Raw genomic sequence first — 21,789 nt, forward strand, 5'->3', positions numbered from 1 at the left:
AGATATCTAAGATCCTCCGGTACCCCCAATAAACTTTGAACACCAGACCCCTCCAGACTTATGAATCCTTAAATTAACTTTTCTAACCTCGCCGGTACGGTCTGGGAGAATAGTTTTAATTTTTAACATCGACAAACAATTACATGCTATAGACACTGTATCCTATTTTACTTATAACTGTTGCATCATCGTTCCTACAACTGTTTCGTAACCGGAATCGATGTTATAACTGTGTCCAACCCCTGTTTGCGGCGCAGCTGTTAAGTATATCGTTGCTCCGAACCCATCTTCGTACTCCATAGATCTCTCGAGGAGCTCGAATCCTCCGGAGACCTTGGGGATCCATCCATATCGAATTCCACGAATTCGGATCGGGCTGATTCCGGTTCCACGACCCCGGCGCCAATTAGCGTCCGGGTATCTCGAACTCGTAATAGACGAAATCGAGTTTTATGACTGCGGATTTGTCGGCGTTCGCTCTAACGGCATACGGCGCGGCGAAATCCCCTCGAACGGCTCCTGTGTTGTTGTCTGTGTCGCGCGGAATGAATCCGGACTACGGGTTGTTGTACGATTTGCGTAGAAATACGGCGGCGCGGCGAAATCCACGAAGTCGCGACTTAACAGGCAAAAACACGCGTAGCCCCGCGTATTTTGAAAATCGATTCCCGGGCCGAAAATTCGTCGAGGGAAACAATTTTATTCCGCGCTCGCGATTTAGTTTTGCACGCGGAATCGGCCGGTTTCACGGTTGCCTAGCCAGATATTTAGTACATCCACAAACACGCGGATCCGGGGAAAGCTACGGTCGCGTTTTCCCCCCGACGCGATCAACGCGCCAAATCCTCGTATATGTTTTATGCTTTTTTGTTGCAGTACTACGAAATGTCGTACGGAATCACCGTGGAGATGCACAAGCAGGTAAGTCAATACGTCTTGAAACAATTCCTTGTACCGTGTTTGTTGTACCGCGCTCACGATTCCTCGGAAGCGCGTCCTTTGTCTCGTCGATGGTAGCCTAACGCGTTCGCAGAAATTGCGATCCCTTTCAGCGAAGTTCCACGACGAGACGCGGAGAAGGGAGTTAATCGTGAGGGGCTCCTTAAGAACGTCGACCTGATTTCTATCGCGCTCCCGAGGAGACAGCGAGGGTGGTTCAAGGATCAAAAGATTTCTCGTTGATTCGGTTCGGGAACGTGTCGACGGATCCGAGGCCCACGGGCCACCAAAAACGAGAAGAGGGAGCTCCGAGACGCATCTGGCGCGGGAAATCGTGTAATTTTAGCTAATTAGGGGAAACAGTGGGCCATTCCCCTCCGTCAGCAATTTTCTTAAAAGCGACCGCGACCCCTTGTAGCACGCGAACCGGCTTCTGGAAAGTGGGACGACGGGGGTGAGTGGGACTCCTAAACTCCAAACAACCCTCCCTGACACGACGAGCTGATATTCATTAGCATTAGCGGCCGATCATTTCTCACCCTTGTACCCAGGGGCGTTGCTCAATGGGGTGCAAGCCTGGGGACAGAGTGGGGTGGGAGGGGGGGATACCGTCGTCGAATAGGCCGGTCCACCATTAAATCGGCGCGAAATTGCGTCCGGTGGCTCAAGTGGCAAACTAGTTAGCTTAGGATGCTTTATAGCGGCGTTGTTATTGCCGTGTACGATTTGCGCTTCGAATTGATACGTCGGCCTTAAAGCGTGTATCGCTTAATTGACTCATTAGCTCTCCAGTTGGAATTGCTTTCGTTCGACGCTTGAACAAGATAATTATTGCGACGTTGCGGAAATCTAATGGAACTTATCGGACGATCCTCGTAGACTGTTTTCTTAAACTGTTCGTTATATGCGTTTCCGCCTGTTAAATTTCAATGATCTTTAAATGCTTTCGTTTAAAAAAATGGAGTCGATGTTTTCGTTGATCTTTATTTGAAAGTATTGAAAATATTATTCTAATTGGTATTAATATGCAAGAGGTAAAGACTACTTTTAAAAATGTGGATGGAATTAAAATGTTGAATACGAAAAGCTTCGTTTTTGACGTGCAACATCATAGCAGAAATACAAATTTCATAGACCCATAGGTAGCACCAATACAGCCAAACAGATCGAATCAGGACCCATCAAATCAGATCAGATTGCCTACAGTGGCACCATACTAGGTGAAATTTTTATTTCTACTATGTTATTACCGAAAATGAAACTTTCTTCCTAGTAAACATTTTTTCCTATATCCGTTAGTTTTTAAAAAATTTCGATCGCAGCTTTGAGGGTAGTTTTCTATGCAACTGTACAATGAAAGACGTATAAAATATGTTTTTAAATGGTCTGTATGTATCTAGTTAATTGGGTGTTATTTCTTGTAATTTATCTTCCACTTTCATAAACTCTCAAAGACAAAACGACGGTCGAGAGCATTTCTATATTTCTTTTCGCGTTCGGGCAAAATCGAAACACGTTTCCTGACGAGTTGGACAGATAATAATTGCGTTATTAGACTTCCTATCGTCGTGTCGGCGAAGCCTATGCGTGCAACGTCTTACTAAATTGTCACGCAAGATTAGGTTGACGTACGTTGTGTAGATTTTTTATTGCGATCCACGCAACGGTGATGCAGGAAATATTAGGGGCATATAGAATTCACAAAAAGAAACATAAATGTCCAGTTAACGCGCGTCCGCAAATCAAAGCTGACAGAGAAATACGCGGTTTTCTGTTGGAACGGCGCAAGCGACGTACTATATGATGACATAGTGTACAGAAAGACACAAATTACTCTAGCAGGGTGGATTTGCGGAACTAACTGGATATTTAACTCTCAACTTGACTATTTTGTCTATTTTTCTCAAGTATAGCCTTATGTAACGTCGTTCTCGTTCATGGTTGCCAGATTAAAATTTTAATTTTGAGATGCTTTCTTTAAAAAGTCTAATAATATTTAACTGTTGGTTTTGGATAAACGAAACATCGTCAAAGGGTGTGCGCGTTTAACAACCTTGCTCTTAAACTTTTCTCTTCGTGGCGCCCTGTATTTAAACGCTGAATCGTGATTAGTTTCGCAGAAACGGCAGACTGTCGTTAAAAGATTGTAATGCGATAAAAGTGGCGCGATTTAAATAGTAGAGGTTTTTCGGGATCTCGTTCCGTTAACTTTCTTCGAACGGTTTGAAACTATATACTGTTTCGTGCCGAGGGAAATGAAAGTAAGTGGTTACTCGATACGGTCGTATAATTGCTAATGGCGCGTAGGGGTGAGGCGGGGGCAATAAAAGAAAAAGTAGGAAACGGAAAATCGCTGGTCGTCGGGAAATCAATCCCCTTCGGGCGTAACACGACGACAAATTGTACCAGGGTAGTGTAACGCGACTGGTCCGAGCTTCTAACGCTAGTTAAAGAAGAAACGGAAAGTTATTGATTCTTCTCGAACGGTTAATTTATCGCGATAACGAAACTCCGTCTGTTTACGGATTATTTACGATTTGATTTTTCGATTCATTTTTATTAATCGCAAAATTTCTAATTCTAATTCAATTTTCTAATTGATCGAAACATTTAATAAATTAGAGTTCTGTATGTTCTTTCGTTCGATTTGTTAAATATTTATCGTTTGCTGTAAAACGTATCGACCGTGGAGGAGCGATTCATCGTTCCGTCGAAGGGGTTGATTTTTCATAGGGAAAGTTCAGGAAAATGTAAAATTTAAATTTAAATTGCTATGATTAATAGACGATGACTAAGGTACTCGGGTGCTTATATTTTTCAATTTAACCTCCGTGTAAAGCATCAAGAGGTTCCATTACAACCCCATTTCCGTTTCGATCGTTAAATACTTACGGTACTACCCAACCCCTCGTTGGCAAGTTAAGACGCATTGGACGAAAATTGATTACGTTGCCACTTGTGCGAATCTCAAATTCTCCTTCTGCGCGCGTTCCGTCCCCGTCGGTTCTCTGTTTTCTCGTTTTGGTATAAAAGGAAGTTGGGTAGCCAGAGGGATGGAAGGGGAGAGAAAGAATAAATCACCCTCCGTTTGGTTGTCTCCGGCACTTAGCCGGCTTTCGAATCGCGGTCTTCGGTCCTCGCTCCTTTTCAATTTGAACACCGAATGAAAACAATCTTCCCCTACGAGGTTAGACCTCTCCTCTGACTTTCTCTCTTCCCTAGCCCCTCCAACCTTCCCGACGACCTTCCCCTTCCGTTTTTACCCTTTTTAGCCGGCACCGTTGGCGAGTCTCTCTGATTTCATCCTTTCCGTTCTCTCACTCTCTTTCCCATTAGTCCTCTGTCGCTGCCTCCACTTTTCTCCTACTCTCCACCCTCTTCCGCGGACTCACCCCCTTCCTCGAACCACCCCCGTTCTACTGTTGCCGCCACCCCAAGTCGACATTTGCCTCCCACTCTACCGTTAAAGCCCGCAGCCACCACTTTACCACTCGCTACTCGACTAACTCGAATTTGTTGGCAATGTCCCAGTTCTTATACCAGTCTTTCTCTCTTTTCGTCCGACCCTCTCCCTCTTGGGCTCTTCAAATAATTGTACCACGCGGACTGTACACGCGACGGTCACCTAGAATACGGTCACGTGTGCGTGATGTTTCCTGGAACCGATTCCAGCACGCTTTTATCGGGACAACCTCGACACCTTCATTCCAGAAACCGACACGATTCTTATCTGGACACAAATTTCGAATAAAGATTACACGACTTTCCATCTGTTGAGTAATAAAGATTTAAAAATACAATGTAGGCGTAACGAAAATATGTTTAAAACTGAACTAAAAAAATGTATTGATTTTTTAAACCGGTGGCGTAGTTTCCCCTCAAAGTTCTAGTGTCGTAAAATGACACCCCTGAGTTGGTTCTGCATTGTTAGCACCCTGCAGTCAAAGGCGTTACAGTCTTTACACCCTGCAATTTTCACCAGTTCGCTATATTTATTCCAGTAACTATACCCGTCAGGGGCAAACACCTCAGCCAGTCTCGATACTTAATCAACTATACTTATACTTCTATGCTTATAACTGCGGTACCATTACAGTAGAACTTTAGGTATCCAATTTAGCAGATAAATTCGTTCTGATAATCGATTTCTCGAATAATTAATGTAAGTAAAATTGCCATTCTTTAGAGTACAATTAACGTTAGTATCGATATCACACTGTATTATTGCATACAATTTATTGCCAAAAATGAAACTACCATTTTAATATGTTTTCTACATGCGTACTTGTACGAAAACTTGTAGAATAATTTTAATATTTATTGAGCGCGGTAACCGTGCACAAAATTTGTACAAAATCGCGCAAAGTCTCTTGGTAAGTCGAGATCGTCAAAAAAATTGCACGTCGCGCCGCAAAATTACAATTTTATTTATACAGGCGACGAGTTTCAGCTTAATTTAACGAACTCATCCTCGCCGCGGTTTTGCGGGAGAACGGTAACACCGGTAATCCAACGTTACAACTTTAGATTCCGTCGTGTCCGAACGATAAAAGTGGTCCGATAAAAAAAAAAAAAAAAAAATCCCTTACGCGTAACGCGGGACTGAGAAACGAGTTTACGCTTGTCGCAAAGGTAGAAACTTTTATTACTATGACACGAGCCGCTGCCGTTACCGCTCGTTGGCAGCCGGAGAGACCCGATAAAGTTGAAAGTTTCGCTTTTTCCGGTATCGTCGGGGCTCGCGTCCCGGAGAACACCGTTTCCTCCGCAACGCCGGCATACGTTAATAATGACGTCGAAACGAGCGTCGTTCTTAACTTCGATTAATCGTTCTCGCGATTCTTTTCGTCGATTCAAAGCTCGAGGGTGCTTGGACGATAACGCTGCGTACGATCGCGTCAGCGACTTTCCGCGCGTAAAATGAGATTTTCTGAACGACGCGACGATAAAAGAAGTAACGGACCTTGAAATGTTATTCTTTTTCCGTGGAAAACAAATTTTTCGAAATACGTCTCGAAAGAAGATCGCAAAAAGCACTGTTTTCCATCGCTATAAACGGATGCACCGTTTGGAAAGGGGCGTAGGGGGAGGTTTTGGACGTGTTGAAAAAGAACGCGCCAGACGAGACCGCAACGCAACGCTCTTGCTTCGTTCATCCGGCGAGTCGTACGATGGTTCAGCAGACCCATCCGATAACGCTTATCGCTTAATTGAAAGGCTCGTCCTCGGAACCGGCTGCCTGCTCGTTGGTCTGCTCAATTAAGCCACGATCTATGGCAATGTGCCGCGCGAATCCGTCACGGCCGCGAACTTTCCATAGGAACACGAAACAATCCATACCCAGTGGAAGAAATACAACAAACCGCTTCGACAAACGGTCGAGTTGTACGCGAAACGATACCGTTCAGGGCGCGAACCGTCAAACGTGTTTTTAACCCTCGGCTAGTCCGTGTCTGGTTATCTTTTATCTGTCCTGAAGAATGGAGTAGTCGAGTTGTACCATCGACCCGGGAAATAATTTAGAGCAATCTAAATCGAGTATCGCGCCTCTAAATTGACGTAAAACAAACTATTTACAATTTTTTCTTAGCATTATCGCATAGCTGAGGTTTCGTTTCATCGATGAAAGCTACGATATTGTTTTTTAACTCGTCGAATAGTCCAAGTTCGAAGTGTCCTGTTTACAGACGCGTATCTATTTCGATTAATTCTAGAAATACAACTATTAAATCAGACACACGCGTCACCAGGTCAGTCTAATGGGCGGTATCGACTAGCTTCCCCTTCCTACCTCTGACGTCATTGGAATTTCACTCGATCTCTCCACAATACGTTCATGTGTAGCTAATGTTTTGGCATTTCTCCCATTTCGGTACGTGCTGGTGGTCGTAGGTCATAAAGTTAGTCGAGGATTTATACGACGCTTTGCAAGAAAGGATTCGAACGTAAAACTAATTAAACGATTCGTTTAGCGAACTTCGTCTGCATACGTTAATGCGCTGTCCTGGGGTCATCGAAGACTAAAGCAAGGATCGTTTAGCGAATCTCGATTTAAAGTCTATATTTGAAAAATTTTTACGTCGGTTAAAAATGACCCGTCGTTGTCCTTTGCAAAACGGTGTTCGAGTCACTTTTACTGCAACAGAAAGAAAGTTTTATTTGTTTCGGGAGTGTAAAATTGCGGAGTAGCGGACCTTAGTGTTTATTTACAGCTATAATCCCAACTAAATATTAAGTCGAAGGAAAATTGGATCCAGTAAACCACCGGCTGGGTCGCAAACCGCCAGTGGATAGGAAACCGCACTTTGTGTAAAGCTATTTAGTGGAAGCAAATTCAACTGACCGCTTCTTCGATTGCGAACGATGTCGCGAACTAATTTTTCTTTTACAACGTGTCAACGAGTCGTTGTACTTGGGTGTCTGGCGTCTTTAGGTTCATGCGAATAGTTGTACTTACACCGTCGTTACAACTTCGTTATAAAGTATTTCGTATCAAGTTGTCGCAAATTTACGAACAAGCTGAAATAACCTGAGAGGGGGGTGGATGATATTTGATCTCTGGCTTGTTTGACTTTGTATACGTCGGAGACAAGAGTGAAAAATAGTCTGGGTGGCAGGAATAACTGACAGGGGATACTGTATTTCTTTCACGGAGCGTACAGATCATTCTGGCTCTGAGGGTGGATTATACCGGTGGTCGAGAACCTACGAGCCCGCAGATCATTGTTATCGCAATAGTATCAAACAAATGTGATATCATAAAAGTAAAATTGAAAATTTGAACTGAGAAATTATCATCTCGAGAGACGTCTCGTTCATCAATAACTTCACCATTACAAGTATGTTAACAAATACCAGCGGTCCATCGATGAAGGGTTTCGCTTCCACTGAACAGCTCCAAAATTCAGTTTGCAATCCACCGGTGGTTAATATTTGGTTGAAATTCGAGCTGTAAACAAACTACTCCACAAGTTTAGAGTTTACGAGGGTTAATGTTTCAAGGGACAGTTACATGGAAAGTTCTACTTATCGTCCACCTTTTCAGCAGCTTCTCTCGTGCGGTCAGGTATTTGTTTGGCCGTTTCGAGGAAGTTGTGCTTGGTCTCGTGATTGAAATCACACGTCACGGCAAGGATTCGTTCAACGCGATAAGCAATTATATTTGAGGGTCCCCGTCAAGTAAGCAGGGATCACCGATCTCTGATTTCCCCTCGAAAACGAAAGATCGCCCGTTCGACAAGAATATTCCTATCGCCATCGGCGTTCGTCGATACAAGAGTAACTACCATTTCCCATCGCGGGTGCGCCCGGCGCCCGATAAAAAATGTGCAGGCTGACCAATTGCATATAACTCACCCAGCCTTTCCACTTCTTCCTGCCTCCCATGTATATATACGTCTATCTATCCGCGCGCGTTCTCTCTCTCTGTCCCACCCCCACTCGGCTTTTCTCATACTTTCCTTCTCCCGCCCTTCTCCCTCTCTCACACTCTCTCTGTCTCTCTGTCTCTCTCTCTCTCTCTCTCCCTTTCGGTAGTTGGGGGTCGCTTTTCCAGCACTCTTCCGTCCATACACACATATTCTCCGATGCGCGCGCGTACACAGACTCTCCGCGTGCACGCACGCATACACAGGCTCGCACACAGAGAAACGCAGACACACGTGTCAGCGTATGCATGCTTACACGTACGCGCGGCCGCGCACACGGACACGGTTCCAGGGGTCGTGTATTCGAGTTCTTTTATTTGGCCCTGCGGGGGTAGTAGAGGGTTGAGTTGAGCGAGCGAAACGAGGGTGCGGTGGGCTGGGGGCGATGACATCGATTTTTTACCCGTTGCTAATCTCAATGTTACCTCCTCCTACTCTGCCTCCTCTTCCTCTTCCTCCTGCCGTTCGGCCACCTCCATCTACCCTTTTTCACTCCTCCTCTTCCCAACCCCTCCTCGGTCGACCCTCTTCGTTCTTCCCCTTCCTCTTCCTCTATCTCCACCTCCGCCCTCGGACCATCCGTTCTGCGGGAAAATGTGCATGTGCATCGGGCACATTCGAGAAGGAATAACCATTTTTTCGTACCGGACAACACTTGCGCTGCGTCGCCCCGCCGCGCAAATTCTCCTCGTCTCCCCTTCGTCGTCGTTCTTCCCTCTTTCCCGTTCGCGTCGGCTTTCGTTCCCGCTGTTCCTTCTATCCGTCTCCCTCTCGCCTTCGACGTTCCCACTGTTGCGTGTTCCCTTTGTCGCGTTTTTCGTCGAAGCTTTTTTTTCTTCCGCCGCGCACCCTTCTTCTCCGCCGTCTCCTCCCCCGGCTCGGACCGGGCGAAATCGAACTGACGTGGACGCGGCAGTTTTCCATCTTTCTGTCCCCTCACACCCACCTCCACCCCCACACCCCTCCACTCCCACCTCCCGTGGGAATAATGACATTTTTTTCGGTTTGAAGCCTCCAACGCGCGCCGCCCGGGCGAGGAAAAACCATGCTCGGATGCTCGCGACGCGTGAACCAGAAATTGCTGGAATCAAGGTGATCGTCTCGGGAATCGAGCTTCCGGTTAACCCTTCGTGGCCCACCGTCTATCCTTTTCTATCCTTTTATTTTTATTATTCGCACCGATAAAAGTGACTACAATACAGAAATCGGATCTGAAACTCGATTTCGAAACACGTAACGAAATAATTTTATTATGGGTGAAAATCGACTGCGCTGCAATTAGGCGACGGGCCAGAACACGTCGGTGCCAAAAATGATTATCCGATTTCGCCCCGCTAGCTACGTCTTGGAGAATGCTCGATAAATAATTTCCGTAAGTAAGCTTCGATGCAATTAGGCCGTGGTATCGGTGTTAGGCGACGCGTGCATCGATCGCGTCGATTCCGGGCGACGTTTGTCGTTATTCCATATTTGCTCGCACTCGTTGCAGTTAATTGTTGAAACTAATCTATCGCGATCGCGTAATACACGCACGTGTCTATTGTTTGTTGGTCGTGACTCGGTGCATGGGTGCGTCAGCTGTTTGCGGTTCGATGCGCTTTTTTATTCCACGTCGAGCTGTTCGAATCGACAACAGGAAAAACACTGTAAATGTTCCGTAAACGGCCGTCGACGAATGTTCCTGAAACTTAGAGAAATTCTCGGTCGAAAATGTTATCGAACTAGTCTCTCGACTGTTTCGCGTGTCCAAAATTTTGGATCTCAAAGAAAGACCGTATTAAATTAAAAATATTTCAATTGTATTGTACGGTTTGCACTCATATCGTACGACTATTTTTTTTATCGCGACTATTAAGACATTTATCTGCGCGTTCTGTTCTTTTCTTTCATGAGGTCGCTATTGCGAGCAAGTCACGTGGCCATCGATATAATTGATTCGATCGACACGCATTAATGAGCAACTGCTTTCTTTCCGTAGCATGGGTGAACTCACGTGCCATCGAGCGGTCATTACGCGCAGCACAATCACCGTAACGTAATCCAGAATTTCATGACGTTTTTACGGTGTTTTCGCGATTTGTCCGCGCTCGGTTTACAGTCGCGTGGCTCGTTCTCCGATTTTTCAATTAATTCGTCGAGTTGTCGGTGCACGCATCGAAACGAGGTATCAAAATTTGTGTCGTCCCTCGTTCCTGCGCCCTCCGCTAATAAACTGCCGTGTATTTTAGTATTGTCGTTTTTGGCGATACCGGGCCAATACGTGGGACGCGATTTAAACAATTTATTAAGATCGATGCCATTCGAACGTTTCGATAACTTCTGTATCGCTCTTATTGTTCGAATTGCAAAAAAACTTTTAACTCGAACATTAGAATAAATTCAAGGTTGATTGAAATTGCGATTGTCTGTTTTGAAGATACAGTTTTTCCCAGTGGCATGGGACATTCTGTATGCTATTAAACTGTATAGAATGACCTATTAGTGGTAAACCTATGTAATTGATAGACCTTAACCCTCGAACGGTGGATCGTCTGACAGTCGACCGCATGGAGGATATATCCTATCGGACCCATAATAGAATTGCATTGCTGTGTAATTCCAAATAAATCAAAAATGGAAAACTGTTAAATTAATTAAGAACCTTATTCGTTCCTGTTTTAAAATATTTTCTGCCCCAGTTTCCCCTATAAAATATACAAGATTGTAATAGCGTTTTGGTCAGATATTCCCAGTGAACTAGTCGGTAAATCTCAACGAACTACGATCGAACGATGTTAGACCTTCTTTCGTGTCACTCGTAATTTCGACGATACGTCGCGTGGGTCGAGTAACACGAGGCATCCCACACACCATACTCTACAGTCGCACTGATTAACCTGCGCGAATATTCGTGACTAACAGCATCGACGTACAGAACCTGGACTTCTGAATTCCAGAACGATCGATCATCCGAAATCTTTGATCGTTAGCGGCCTTGGGCAATTCCAGAGACTTCTTTTGATCCGTCACACCCCCTATTCTTGGTTTTATTCACCCGCTAATCGCGTAATCGATCGTACTTGCAGACAGAGATCGCTAAGAGGTTGAACGCAATAATCGTCCAGCTACTACCGTTCCTGGCACAAGAGGTGAGTCTTTGACTTTCTGTTTGGCACGCGTGCCGTACAATCTCGCGATCGAAAGTGACAACGACGCGATAATGATAGCATGGCTTGCAGCATCAGCAGCAGGTGGCCAATGCCGTAGAGAGAGCGAAGCAAGTCACGACGTCCGAGCTAAACGCTATTATTGGGGTGAGCTTCTCTACAATTGATTCTATTAACTACATAGTTTTGGCAAGCAGTCGGACATTGATCTTGGCACAGTATGTTACAAATTCGCGCTGCTTGCGTTCCAATTTCATTCTTGAACATAATTCGCAAATAAATGGTGACCGACTAACTCTTACGAAACTCTTTTGCAGCAACAACAGGGTCTACAGCAGCTACTGGTGAGTCTTTCAGTCTTTCAAGCTTCTCTGTACTACGAGGGCATGTTTTGAGACATCCTAGCGCTACTCTGTGTCGGAGTTTGGCTCGTAGCCAGCAAGATGTTTAATAGCGAACGTTTGATTTCGAAATTTATTGTCTCTGATACGAACGAAACATTTATTACACGCCGACTCCCGTATTTTAAACGTGTGAGTTGGTGTTTAAAGATATTTGAGAATCATTGGCTCGAATAGTATGATATTCTTTCAACTGGTTAGTTACATTTCATTTCATTTAGACAGAAATGATGAAAATACTTGAATTTATGATTTTACATGGCGTACAGCGTCCGTACCAGATACACAGTAGAACTAGCTGCATCAGAATCAGACGAGATACCGATGCCTAGATGTCTCCCCTGATGTGTTCCAATTTGTAGCTAGTACCAATATATGTTACAGAATCTCTTCTAACAGTGACGTAGCTGGGTCCGATGTTCAGATGTTAGTATACAAATACTAGAACCGTCTTGCATCTGGGAGTTTTAGAGCATGCCAAAATTACTCTAAAAAAAAAACACTCCAAACTACCAAAAATATATAAGGAGCGTATTAACGATAAATGAAAGTTTCGTTCTAGCTTCTCCAAACGGTAACGATCGTAAAAAAGTAGAAAACAGAATTTCCAGATCGGTACTTTACGAATGCATATTTTATTTGTTCTTTTCTTAACCTCTACGCACCTTTGGTTTTCACTATACGTTTATGATACAAATTCCACGAAGAACACAAATTCTGTGCTGACAAAATTAGATAATTCCTATAAACGTACATATTCAAACACTGATCTTATTTCTCTCATATACGTTCATTGAAAACAGGGGGTAAAACATTAAATTTCTTTATTTTGTAGTAAACTACTTCCAAGATATAATGTAAAACAGAATCTCAGACATACACAAGCATTCATATACCAAAACTTGAACTAGCTTTTAGCATTTTTGGACTCGGGGTGTAAAACTACCATTTTGATGACTTCGATGCCCCATACACAACAAATTTGTTAATTCTGTAGCAGAGATACAAAGAGAAACAGAATCCCACATAAGCACACGTTCATGTATCAAAGCTTGAACCAGTGTTTTTGCATTTTTGGAGTCAGGGTGAAAGCATCGAGAAATGCAAAAAACCGGGGAAGGTAGAATTTTGACAGCAGGGCTCTTCCCCCCTGTTGCGCGGGATAACAGTCGGGGGAAAGTAATAATTGAGAAAAATCGTGAGCGTGTCTGTTCCCGATGTTGCAGCAACAGATTCACGCGCAGCAGCTGCCCCACGGCGCGGTGGTCGGCGGTCTTCCGCCGGGCGGGTTGTTGGGCTTCGCAGGTGCGGCCGCGGCGGCCGCAGCCGCGGTGGTGCCGTCACATCTCGCGCCGCCCCCGCATCCAGCGGCCGCGGCTGCGGTTCAGGCGCAGGCGCAGGCGCTCCTGAAACCGTCGGACCTGCAACAGCACCGAGCAGCGGCGGAGACGCCCGAGGATCGCAAGCCGATCGCCCTCACCGACGACAGACTACGACGATCCGTTTCGCCGCCCGAGAAATTCCGCAGCCGCACCCCCGACCTCGAGAGCGATCCCAAGAGGCGGAAGGAGGAGAAGCTCGGACACGTGAGTTTAATCCTGTTCCTCGTGCGCGCTTCCTCGCGTATCCACGGCCGCTTTTGTTTTTGCGAGCGCGCGCGGCCTTCGACCCACCTGTTACGCGCTATTTAAGAATCCGCGGCCGAAGTGTCTCTCCCGACGAGCATACCTTGGCCCCTGCGAGCCGCACAGTGACGCGGACACCGGCGAAATTCTATCCGAACAATTGGGACATTATCGCCGGAAGTTAGACTCTTCGAACGGGAACCAACGATATCGCTACTATTTACTTTCGACGAATCGAATTGGAAATTACTTTTTACGAAGTCAGTCCGTTTATTTGCTTGGAAATTTTGGTAAAATCTTCGAGATCGCGGAAGACGTATCGCGAGTCTCGTTAGAAATTTAACCGGTGGCCTAGTTTGTGGGTATAAGGTTACTGAATTCAGGAGGAAGTGTGTCGAATGGACAAAATTGAATGCGCAGAGAGCGACGAAGGTTAGAGGGGGCTCGTTTGAATTTTATGGAGAAAAAATTGTGGACGACGGCGTCGAGAACGTTCGAGATCGCTTATCTTTCTTGCGCTCGGACGCGTCCATTGTGTATGCGTTTTAGAAAAAGAATTCCATCTCGTAACGTTCTCGACGTTTCCGCTTATCAATGTTTCTTTAAGAAATTCGACCTTCTTCGATGTCCTCCGGGCTATTTACAAATTAAAATCGACCACCTCGGGACGGCATTTCAAAATTCGCGAATTCGAAAAAAACTTCGACGCGAAGCGACCAGAAAGCGAATAATTCATGAAAAGCGGAATCGTTTCCCAGTAGACTCGCAGATATTTTTTCGAGAAGAACCGTGGATAATAAAAGCAGCGGTCGTCAGAGGAGATGGCAAGATATCCTCGTATAGTTCTTAGCCATTTCAAAGAAAAGTCCAGTTTCGTTCGAATGCATCAAACTCGTCGATGCATTTCGTAGCATACGGCTCAGAGTTGAAGGAAATAAAACCGGAGTCGTCGTATTACGCGACCGGTTGCAACGTATCGCTGAAATATCTCGAGCAGGAACGATAAAACTCTGAAAACGCTCGATGACAGGTAGACTGGAGAATGGAACGGACGTTTCGTGTTGCGAGGAAAAGGGAGTTTCTTGGTGCACCTTTTGACTGTACGGAGAACGGAGAAACCCGGTCGAGGTATATTGTAACAATGGAACATGTTTCAACAACAGTTTCTCGGGGGCACGAACTTTAAAGGCGAAATCGACTCGACGAATTTCTTAAGTAAACTAAGCGTTCCTGGCGTTTGTTACCTTCATATTTCTTCGCTGACCACGGTAACTGAAATTCCCCGAAAGTAGATCACATTTACGATATCGAAAAATTTTTCGTTCGAAGTCTCTATCAAGATTAAACGATTGGCCCCTGAATTACATAAATTGCATATTTAATCCAATATTTTTTAAACGTCTCTTCCCTTTCGTTTAGCAAAAATCTTTACTCGGAAATTTTCTATAAAACCGTATCGCGTGTTTAACACGTTCGGAGCAGATGGTCGGGGATCGTAGCGAAACCGTGGAATGAAAAGCGAACGTACCGCGTAACGGATGTATTATTCCCGATGCTTTCGGAACAACAACTTCCAGGGAAATGTTATCGGCGTAGTTTTTACCGTGACTCGTGACTGACGGACGTCTGCTCGGCCAAACAGAACGCGGCCTCGCCGTTCCGTTTCCATAACGATGAAGCTTAGCAACGAACGCAACGGGAAAGCACTCGCAATACCTAGCTCCGGCGCGTGCTCCCTAAAAATTGGATGACTTTTGTCCAGGGTAAAATGGCAAAGCGGGCAGCAACGCGGCGCAGCGGGTTGCATAGAGCGCGGGTTCGGGGTCTCGTCGACCCGCAACAAGCCAGGAGTCGCACAGTTTCTCCTTTCGCCGCGACTCCGTGAAATATCCATGAAAACACGCTCCTTTGTCAGGATCGCGACGACAAAGTGCGCGACCTAGCCGCGGAGGGTGGCGACGCGAGGTGGCGTGTAATTATAAAAACCGTGAAAACAGGCGAACTGCGCGCTGTCGCTTCGCTCGCGTTCTCCCACTAAATTGGATTATTTTTCTCAGTCTTGTTCCTCCGACCCCGCGCGGCGGTTCCGTCGCTTTTCCCTCAACCCGCCTGCTTCCCGACAATTAAAGTACTCCTTCGCGAGTGTACCGTGTTTTCGCGTAACCTTCGTCCCTTCGCCTTCCTATCTGTCTCCCTCTCTACTACCCCGTATAATAATAACAACGACACCGTGCAAAAGAGAATACACCCACGGGGTCCTAAAAACTTGGACACGCCGGAAACCAGTCGCTTTTAACCCTTGGCTGGACACAATTAAGGGAAAATTATTTTTTATCGTTTAGACATATACAGTTAATATGCTAGGAAAAATGTTAATGGGAGATTCTAGAGGGCTAAATAAGACGAAAATCAAGATTACTTTTCAACGAAGCCTCGTTCAACAAATTGGTATCCTTGATTTTGGCCTCCAGAATCTCCCATTAAAATTTTTCCCAGGGGTGGCCGAACACCCTGTATAATCTTAAATCATAAAGGGTCGAATCACCAATTACAACAAGGTGAAATTGTTTCGACTCTCGGGCTACAATTTCGTGCACTCGATTCCCACCAGCGTCGTACTTTTCTCCGCCGTTTAATGGCAAAGCGTTTAAATTGCTTCCGAGCCGGACGACCGGATACGCGTCCATGTCGTGCTCGATTGTCGCGTCGAATCCCGAAAGTCCCCGGCAGGAATCCCCGAGTCACGGCTCCGTGCGACGTTCCCCACCCTTCCTGCCTGTACTTCTTCCCTCTGTCCGTCTTTCTTCCTCTCGAACCCTTCGTTCGCCGTCTGCGAGAGAACTAACGACGCGCCGTTTACACGGGCAATCCCTCGAACCCCAAGGGTGCCTGGAAGTTTGTTCGAAGTTGAGCCACTGACCGGACTCCGTCATCAGCCCCATTTACCGAGTCTGGTGTGGGTGTATCGTTGGCGAACACGCGCGATCGACCCGACGACCTGTTCGTTCTGTCGCACACGTGTATCGAACGTATCGTATTGCTGGCGCGATCGCATCGAGAAAAGTGCCGGGACGTGTGAAAAAGTGGAAATTCCCAGCTCGAAACTGGAGCTACGAGCGTGATACGTGTTTTCGTTCTGTGAACGCGAATGCCACCCTCCCCCTCGAACACCCTCTTCGCCTACTGTTTCCTGTATGTCCACGGGAATCATCGCGTCCAACGATCGCGGGCGATTCACCGTCTTTGAAATGAAAATATCAGTCGATCGCGCGTCGCTGCAGATACGTCGAATTAAATTTCACGGTACGACCAATTTGCAGTTTGCTACCGTCTCCGATAAAATAATATAATATTAATTGGTACTCGTGAAGACTTGGAGCTACTTTCCGCCTGAACGATAAGCTCGTTCGCGATAGTATTGACCGAGCTGGCAAATAATTCTGGGAATTTGCGTGACGCAGCAAATTTGCCTTGCAACCCTCCCTCAAAAGCCTTTCTAGGAAGTTTCTTTAACGTTTCCAAGGATACATTTAGTTTTCCAATCGTTTTGAATATTGTTTTTTTTAACACCTTGGGCGCGATACCATGCCCGATTGCGAAATCGACGGTCGAGTTTCGCATAGTCGGCAGTTTCATCGTCCGGGACGAGAGAAGTTTGAACGTTATTTAATTAACCGGTTAGTCGTGTGAAAAATTTGAATCAAAATTCGCTGGAAACCCTTTACGCCCGAATTCCCGTCCTGAAAACTTTGACCCGCAGCCGAGTGCGAAACATTTTGCTAGCCGCGCGTTTGATAAACCCAGCTATCTGTATTAGTAGGATATTTCTGTTCGCATTCCGGCGAGAAAAGTTTCGAACCGGGTCTGAACTTGGCGTACTTTGTACCCGAGACCTTTGTCCGCGCAACGCTATGATTTGAGCGGCGTCCTCGAGACAATGGAGTGTAATTCACATATCTCATGCATTCATACCGCGTCACATACTGCGAGCTTTAGTGTTCGAAATTAACGTACTTAGTTTCCTGCTCAGAATTCCACTTGTACACCGTATGCCTATACCTTCGCGTCGCACCAACGATCCCGCATTCGCATCCGGTCGTGCGACGCAAACTTCATCGCGCGCGAACAATTTTATTAAAATCTTCCTCCGATGGCTCGACGAAGTCAAGCTGCTTTTTACCTTGTAAATTTTCCAGCGACGCTTTTGTATACCTCGGATGCCGTCGATAGAGTTTGTGTATTCCCAGGCGGAGGGAAAGAATTTTAAATTGTCGTTCGTGGGGTGATTTCTCACGCCTGCTTGTACGTTGGACGAGAATAGGAATTCGGTTCGTCTGAATAACCTTGATCATCGGTGCATTCTTCTCGAGGATTTTTACAAGCGGAAGCTGAAATAATCAATATTTTTTCTCTTTTGTATATCATAGGTATTGATTACAATTAGAAAGTACTAAATTACTTTTTTAAAATGAGTGTATTTCGAAACACAGTGAGACACGGATCGCGAGCGACACTTCCGTGTCCTCGACGGTCGAACCGAGCATATTGCGTGCTCCGTTTTATTCGCGGTCCGCAAACACCGAGCCCGACTTCCTGTTCCCCGATTAACGCCCCATTAATCGAAACGTTTCCCCGAAATTACCGCGTATCGGAGTCCCCGGCGCAATCGATACAAGGGCCTGGCCTCTGACCGCGCGACTACGCGTTCCGCAAGATTTGAGCCCCGGTCCCTGCGCACGTGCGATCCACTTCGCCAGAAACAGCGCGTCACGGATGGTCGCGTGTAATTCACAACAGTCTACGGAGCCGGGCTTAAGTGTGTTCCCTCCGGTGGGTAACGTTTCTCGGCGCGCGCGGGCGGTCTCCGTGTATTAGCACGGCGGGACGATGACACGAGGCCGAGGGGTACGAAGAGAGAAGGGTAGAACCGGAAATGAGTTCTCGCGTGTCCACGCTTGGCTCTTGGAACCGCTATTCAGTCCCTCTTTCCTTCACGGTTCTCCGCTCCACCCCCTGAGAGGATTTAGTCCGTAGTTCGCCGCCGTCTCTGCTTCTCCCTCTGCGCCCCCGCTTCGTCCCCCAAGCTCCTCTCATCCCCCCTCGTCTTCAGGCCGCAGGAAGGCATTAATCAAAGGAGCAGCGGTGCGCCCTGTTACCGGCACGACGAAAGATGGAAATACCCCGCGCACACGCTCGAGATATCACGGAAGCGGGGTTAGGTTACGTTAGCCCCGGCGCTGTCTAACCGCTGTAACCACCCCCGTGACACACTGTCTTTCACGCCGGCTCGCACCGTGAATAAAATTCTCGATCCGTTTTACAGTTTGACGCGCCCGTAATAATGCTTCCCTCGCGCCTCGCGCCTCGCGACGACGGGGGTGGCCGAGGAACGCCGGGGAATAAAAAGAGAAACGTAGAATACGTAGGTGCGCGCCAACCCCCGGGTCTCGCGAGAGCGCGATTTCCTCGACGAACCGTGGAATCTCTTGAATTTCGTTCCCCGGTACCCGAGGTACTGGTTTTAAAGGGGTCTCTTCTACTCTAGACGTTCGGATAAATCGATTATTCTTTTCTTTGCGTTGTCTCGACGCTAACGATGTACGTCGACGTTATGGTTTACGACGGAGGCTCGAAATAATTGCGGTACCCGACGCTTAGACGGCCGCTGTCACGCGCACGCGATTCCTTATAATAATATTTCCAGTATCGTGTGCTATTGCCGGTAGAAAAGGGTTTCTCAAATCGTCTTCAAAAGCTGTCGATAGTTCATCGAGTCTAAATTATTTTAATTCAAAAACAGTATAACTCAAGAGTTGACTGAAGAGTTAATAAAATTTATGAATTGAATTTAAAACTTTCCAGTCGGGAAACAGTTTGGGACCCCTCCCCCCCAATTGAAAACATGTTTCGATCTGCAATGTCCGAAGAATATGTCCCAGTAGTAATTTTCTAAGGCAACACCAAAAGCTTGGAGAATTACGTTCTTTAAATAGTTTGCCGTGTCATGCTGGCGACGATTTGCATAAACACGGCGCACTAATGGTTCCCAAATATTTTCCATAGGGTTTAAATCTGGAGAACAAGCTGGCCACTTCATAACTGTGACACGAGTGCGCTCGAAGCACTCTGAAGCGTTGACCGTCCGATGGGCGTTGTCTTGCCGAAATCCCAATTTCGGGCACGAAACTTGCAAAGATACGACAACGCGTATTCCGCACGGTCGAATTTTCGAATCGTAAATTCCAATTAAGACAGAATTGCTATAATGGTATAGTGGTAGCGAACGTGTTAAAAACTCCATTTCACGCTAAATTGAGTAAAAGAAAAAAAAAAGCATGTTCTTCTAAGCTTGACTCGGTCCCTCGAGCAAATTCCAAGCCTACCGTCTTGAATAGAACCTTAAAACGTGGAACAGTCGTTAATTTAGAGCGTAACGATACGAGATGAACGCTTCGTAGCTCTAAAAATAGTGAATTCGAAGACTTTGAGGTCACGTTCCGCCCGAATTTGATTACTCGCGAGCGTCGAATTCGATGTTGCTGTTACTGCTTGTGAAGTATGATATTTTAATTTTGAGTGAACTATGATTTCTCCCAGGGGCAGACTTTCTATCATTCGTACAACAAATTCGTTGTACACGCAGTGTCCAAATAAATCATGAACAGCGACAGTGTCCAATGCCTCGCGCATCTCCGACATGAATATTCGCGAAGTATTTTATCTGATATGTCCACGCCACATTTGGTTTTATTATGAAATGATATTACTTCTGGTTTATGCTTGCCTTCTTGATCAGTAATACTACGATCGTGGCGTGAACTCGATACTAGCACAACACACGTTCGTAATATGAATGTGTGCAGCCTGTGAAAAGAACAGTTTTATAATCCTTATCAGTAGGTTTTTAGAGATGGAAATAATGGGTTATAAGAACATTACTTGTTTAGTTACTATTGTGAATTGAAATATAGAATTGACTTTCCGTCGCACGACAGGTTGGTCGAGGTGGTAAAAGGCATGAGCCTTTATGGGAGCGCGCATACCTGGTCAACCGAGGTCTCATAATTTAACGCTATTTTTTTCGAGCTGGTGTCCCTAAACTTTTGACAGTAATTAAAATAATCGATAAATTTACGTAAAGTAATTGCATTGTTACAATCGGGACTACGACCAGCATGATATTCTGCAATCACTTTTATTCATTTCACTATTTTTCGTTTAAAGAGTCATCATTCCACGAGTGTTTAATAAATTTTTTTTTTTTTTTCGTTGTAGTCTCAGCCATTGTTGTACTTATACTGAATACGAAACAATGTTATTTTTTTGTTTCAGATGAATAGAATTTAAAAAATCAGGGACACCAGGAGCGTTTTTTTTCACCGAAGACCTTCGGTTTATATATTTCTTTAAATAAATTAATATTTCTATATGAACAAAAATATATGTTTTCTTGAAATATGTATAAATAAATGTGTAAAGTTTGAAAAAGCTATTGTCAACAGTGTTTGAGAAAAATATTCATGCAGAAACACCTCTTTTTAGCGTTCTAGATCTCCTTAACGAGGATAACGACAGCGTGCCGGGTCAAAGTGCAAGGTCATCCGTGCAATTAATTTTTAATCTTGGTAATTATTTTATATCCCAATTTATCAACTACAATTTTATTTTTCGAATTCTTTATTGTATAGTTGTCTCGATCACGACTTTACGCAAAATAATGGATAATTAAAAATGTTTCCGACGTATTCCACCCTGCGCTGTGATTATCCTCGTTAAAGGGTTAGGTCACTTTGGTGACAAACAAAAATTGAAATGTGTTTTTCTTTTATAAAATGATAGTTTGAACCTATTAAAATATATAGAACAGATCCCGTGTGTCGCAAATGTTGATACAAAATGGACTCGAGTGTCCGCTAGGCAAGAGTTGAAATTAAATAAATAGTTTTAATGAAAAATTTTATATTCTGTATAATTTACCGATTAAACGTTCTTATGCCATTGTTAATAATAAACTCATCTACAACACACAGATATTGCTGTCCTTGGATAAGAAATAAAAAAAAGACCCGTCAATTTTAAACACCTGTAAATCATTAATAAAATGTTTCTTTGTTACTGTTTACAAAAGACCCAATTTTCGTTATACGAATATTCGATAGCCCAGCTATTAAACAAGCGTACACGTTCAAAGTCCTCGTCCTAAATAGTTAGTTCAAAAAGTGTTTGTCTTGGAAACACAAATCAACGTAGA

General features: G+C 45.1%; 1 protein-coding gene across 3 annotated transcripts in view; it reads left to right on the plus strand.

The window, feature by feature from the left end:
* Positions 1-21,789, plus strand: part of Gro (TLE family member transcriptional corepressor groucho) — a 113,987-nt gene that overhangs the window by 45,094 nt on the left and 47,104 nt on the right. For 2 of the 3 annotated variants that reach the window (XM_076784061.1, XM_076763112.1), the window contains exons 5-9: positions 877-921; positions 11,432-11,494; positions 11,573-11,659; positions 11,830-11,856; positions 13,140-13,499. In XM_076784061.1, coding sequence (XP_076640176.1) covers positions 877-921; positions 11,432-11,494; positions 11,573-11,659; positions 11,830-11,856; positions 13,140-13,499 — 582 coding nt within the window. The remainder of the gene's footprint in view (positions 1-876; positions 922-11,431; positions 11,495-11,572; positions 11,660-11,829; positions 11,857-13,139; positions 13,500-21,789) is intronic. The other variant, XM_076762275.1, reaches the window with a different exon arrangement.

This window comes from Colletes latitarsis, chromosome 1 (assembly GCF_051014445.1).
Source record: "Colletes latitarsis isolate SP2378_abdomen chromosome 1, iyColLati1, whole genome shotgun sequence".
Taxonomy (NCBI): Eukaryota; Metazoa; Arthropoda; class Insecta; order Hymenoptera; family Colletidae; genus Colletes; species Colletes latitarsis.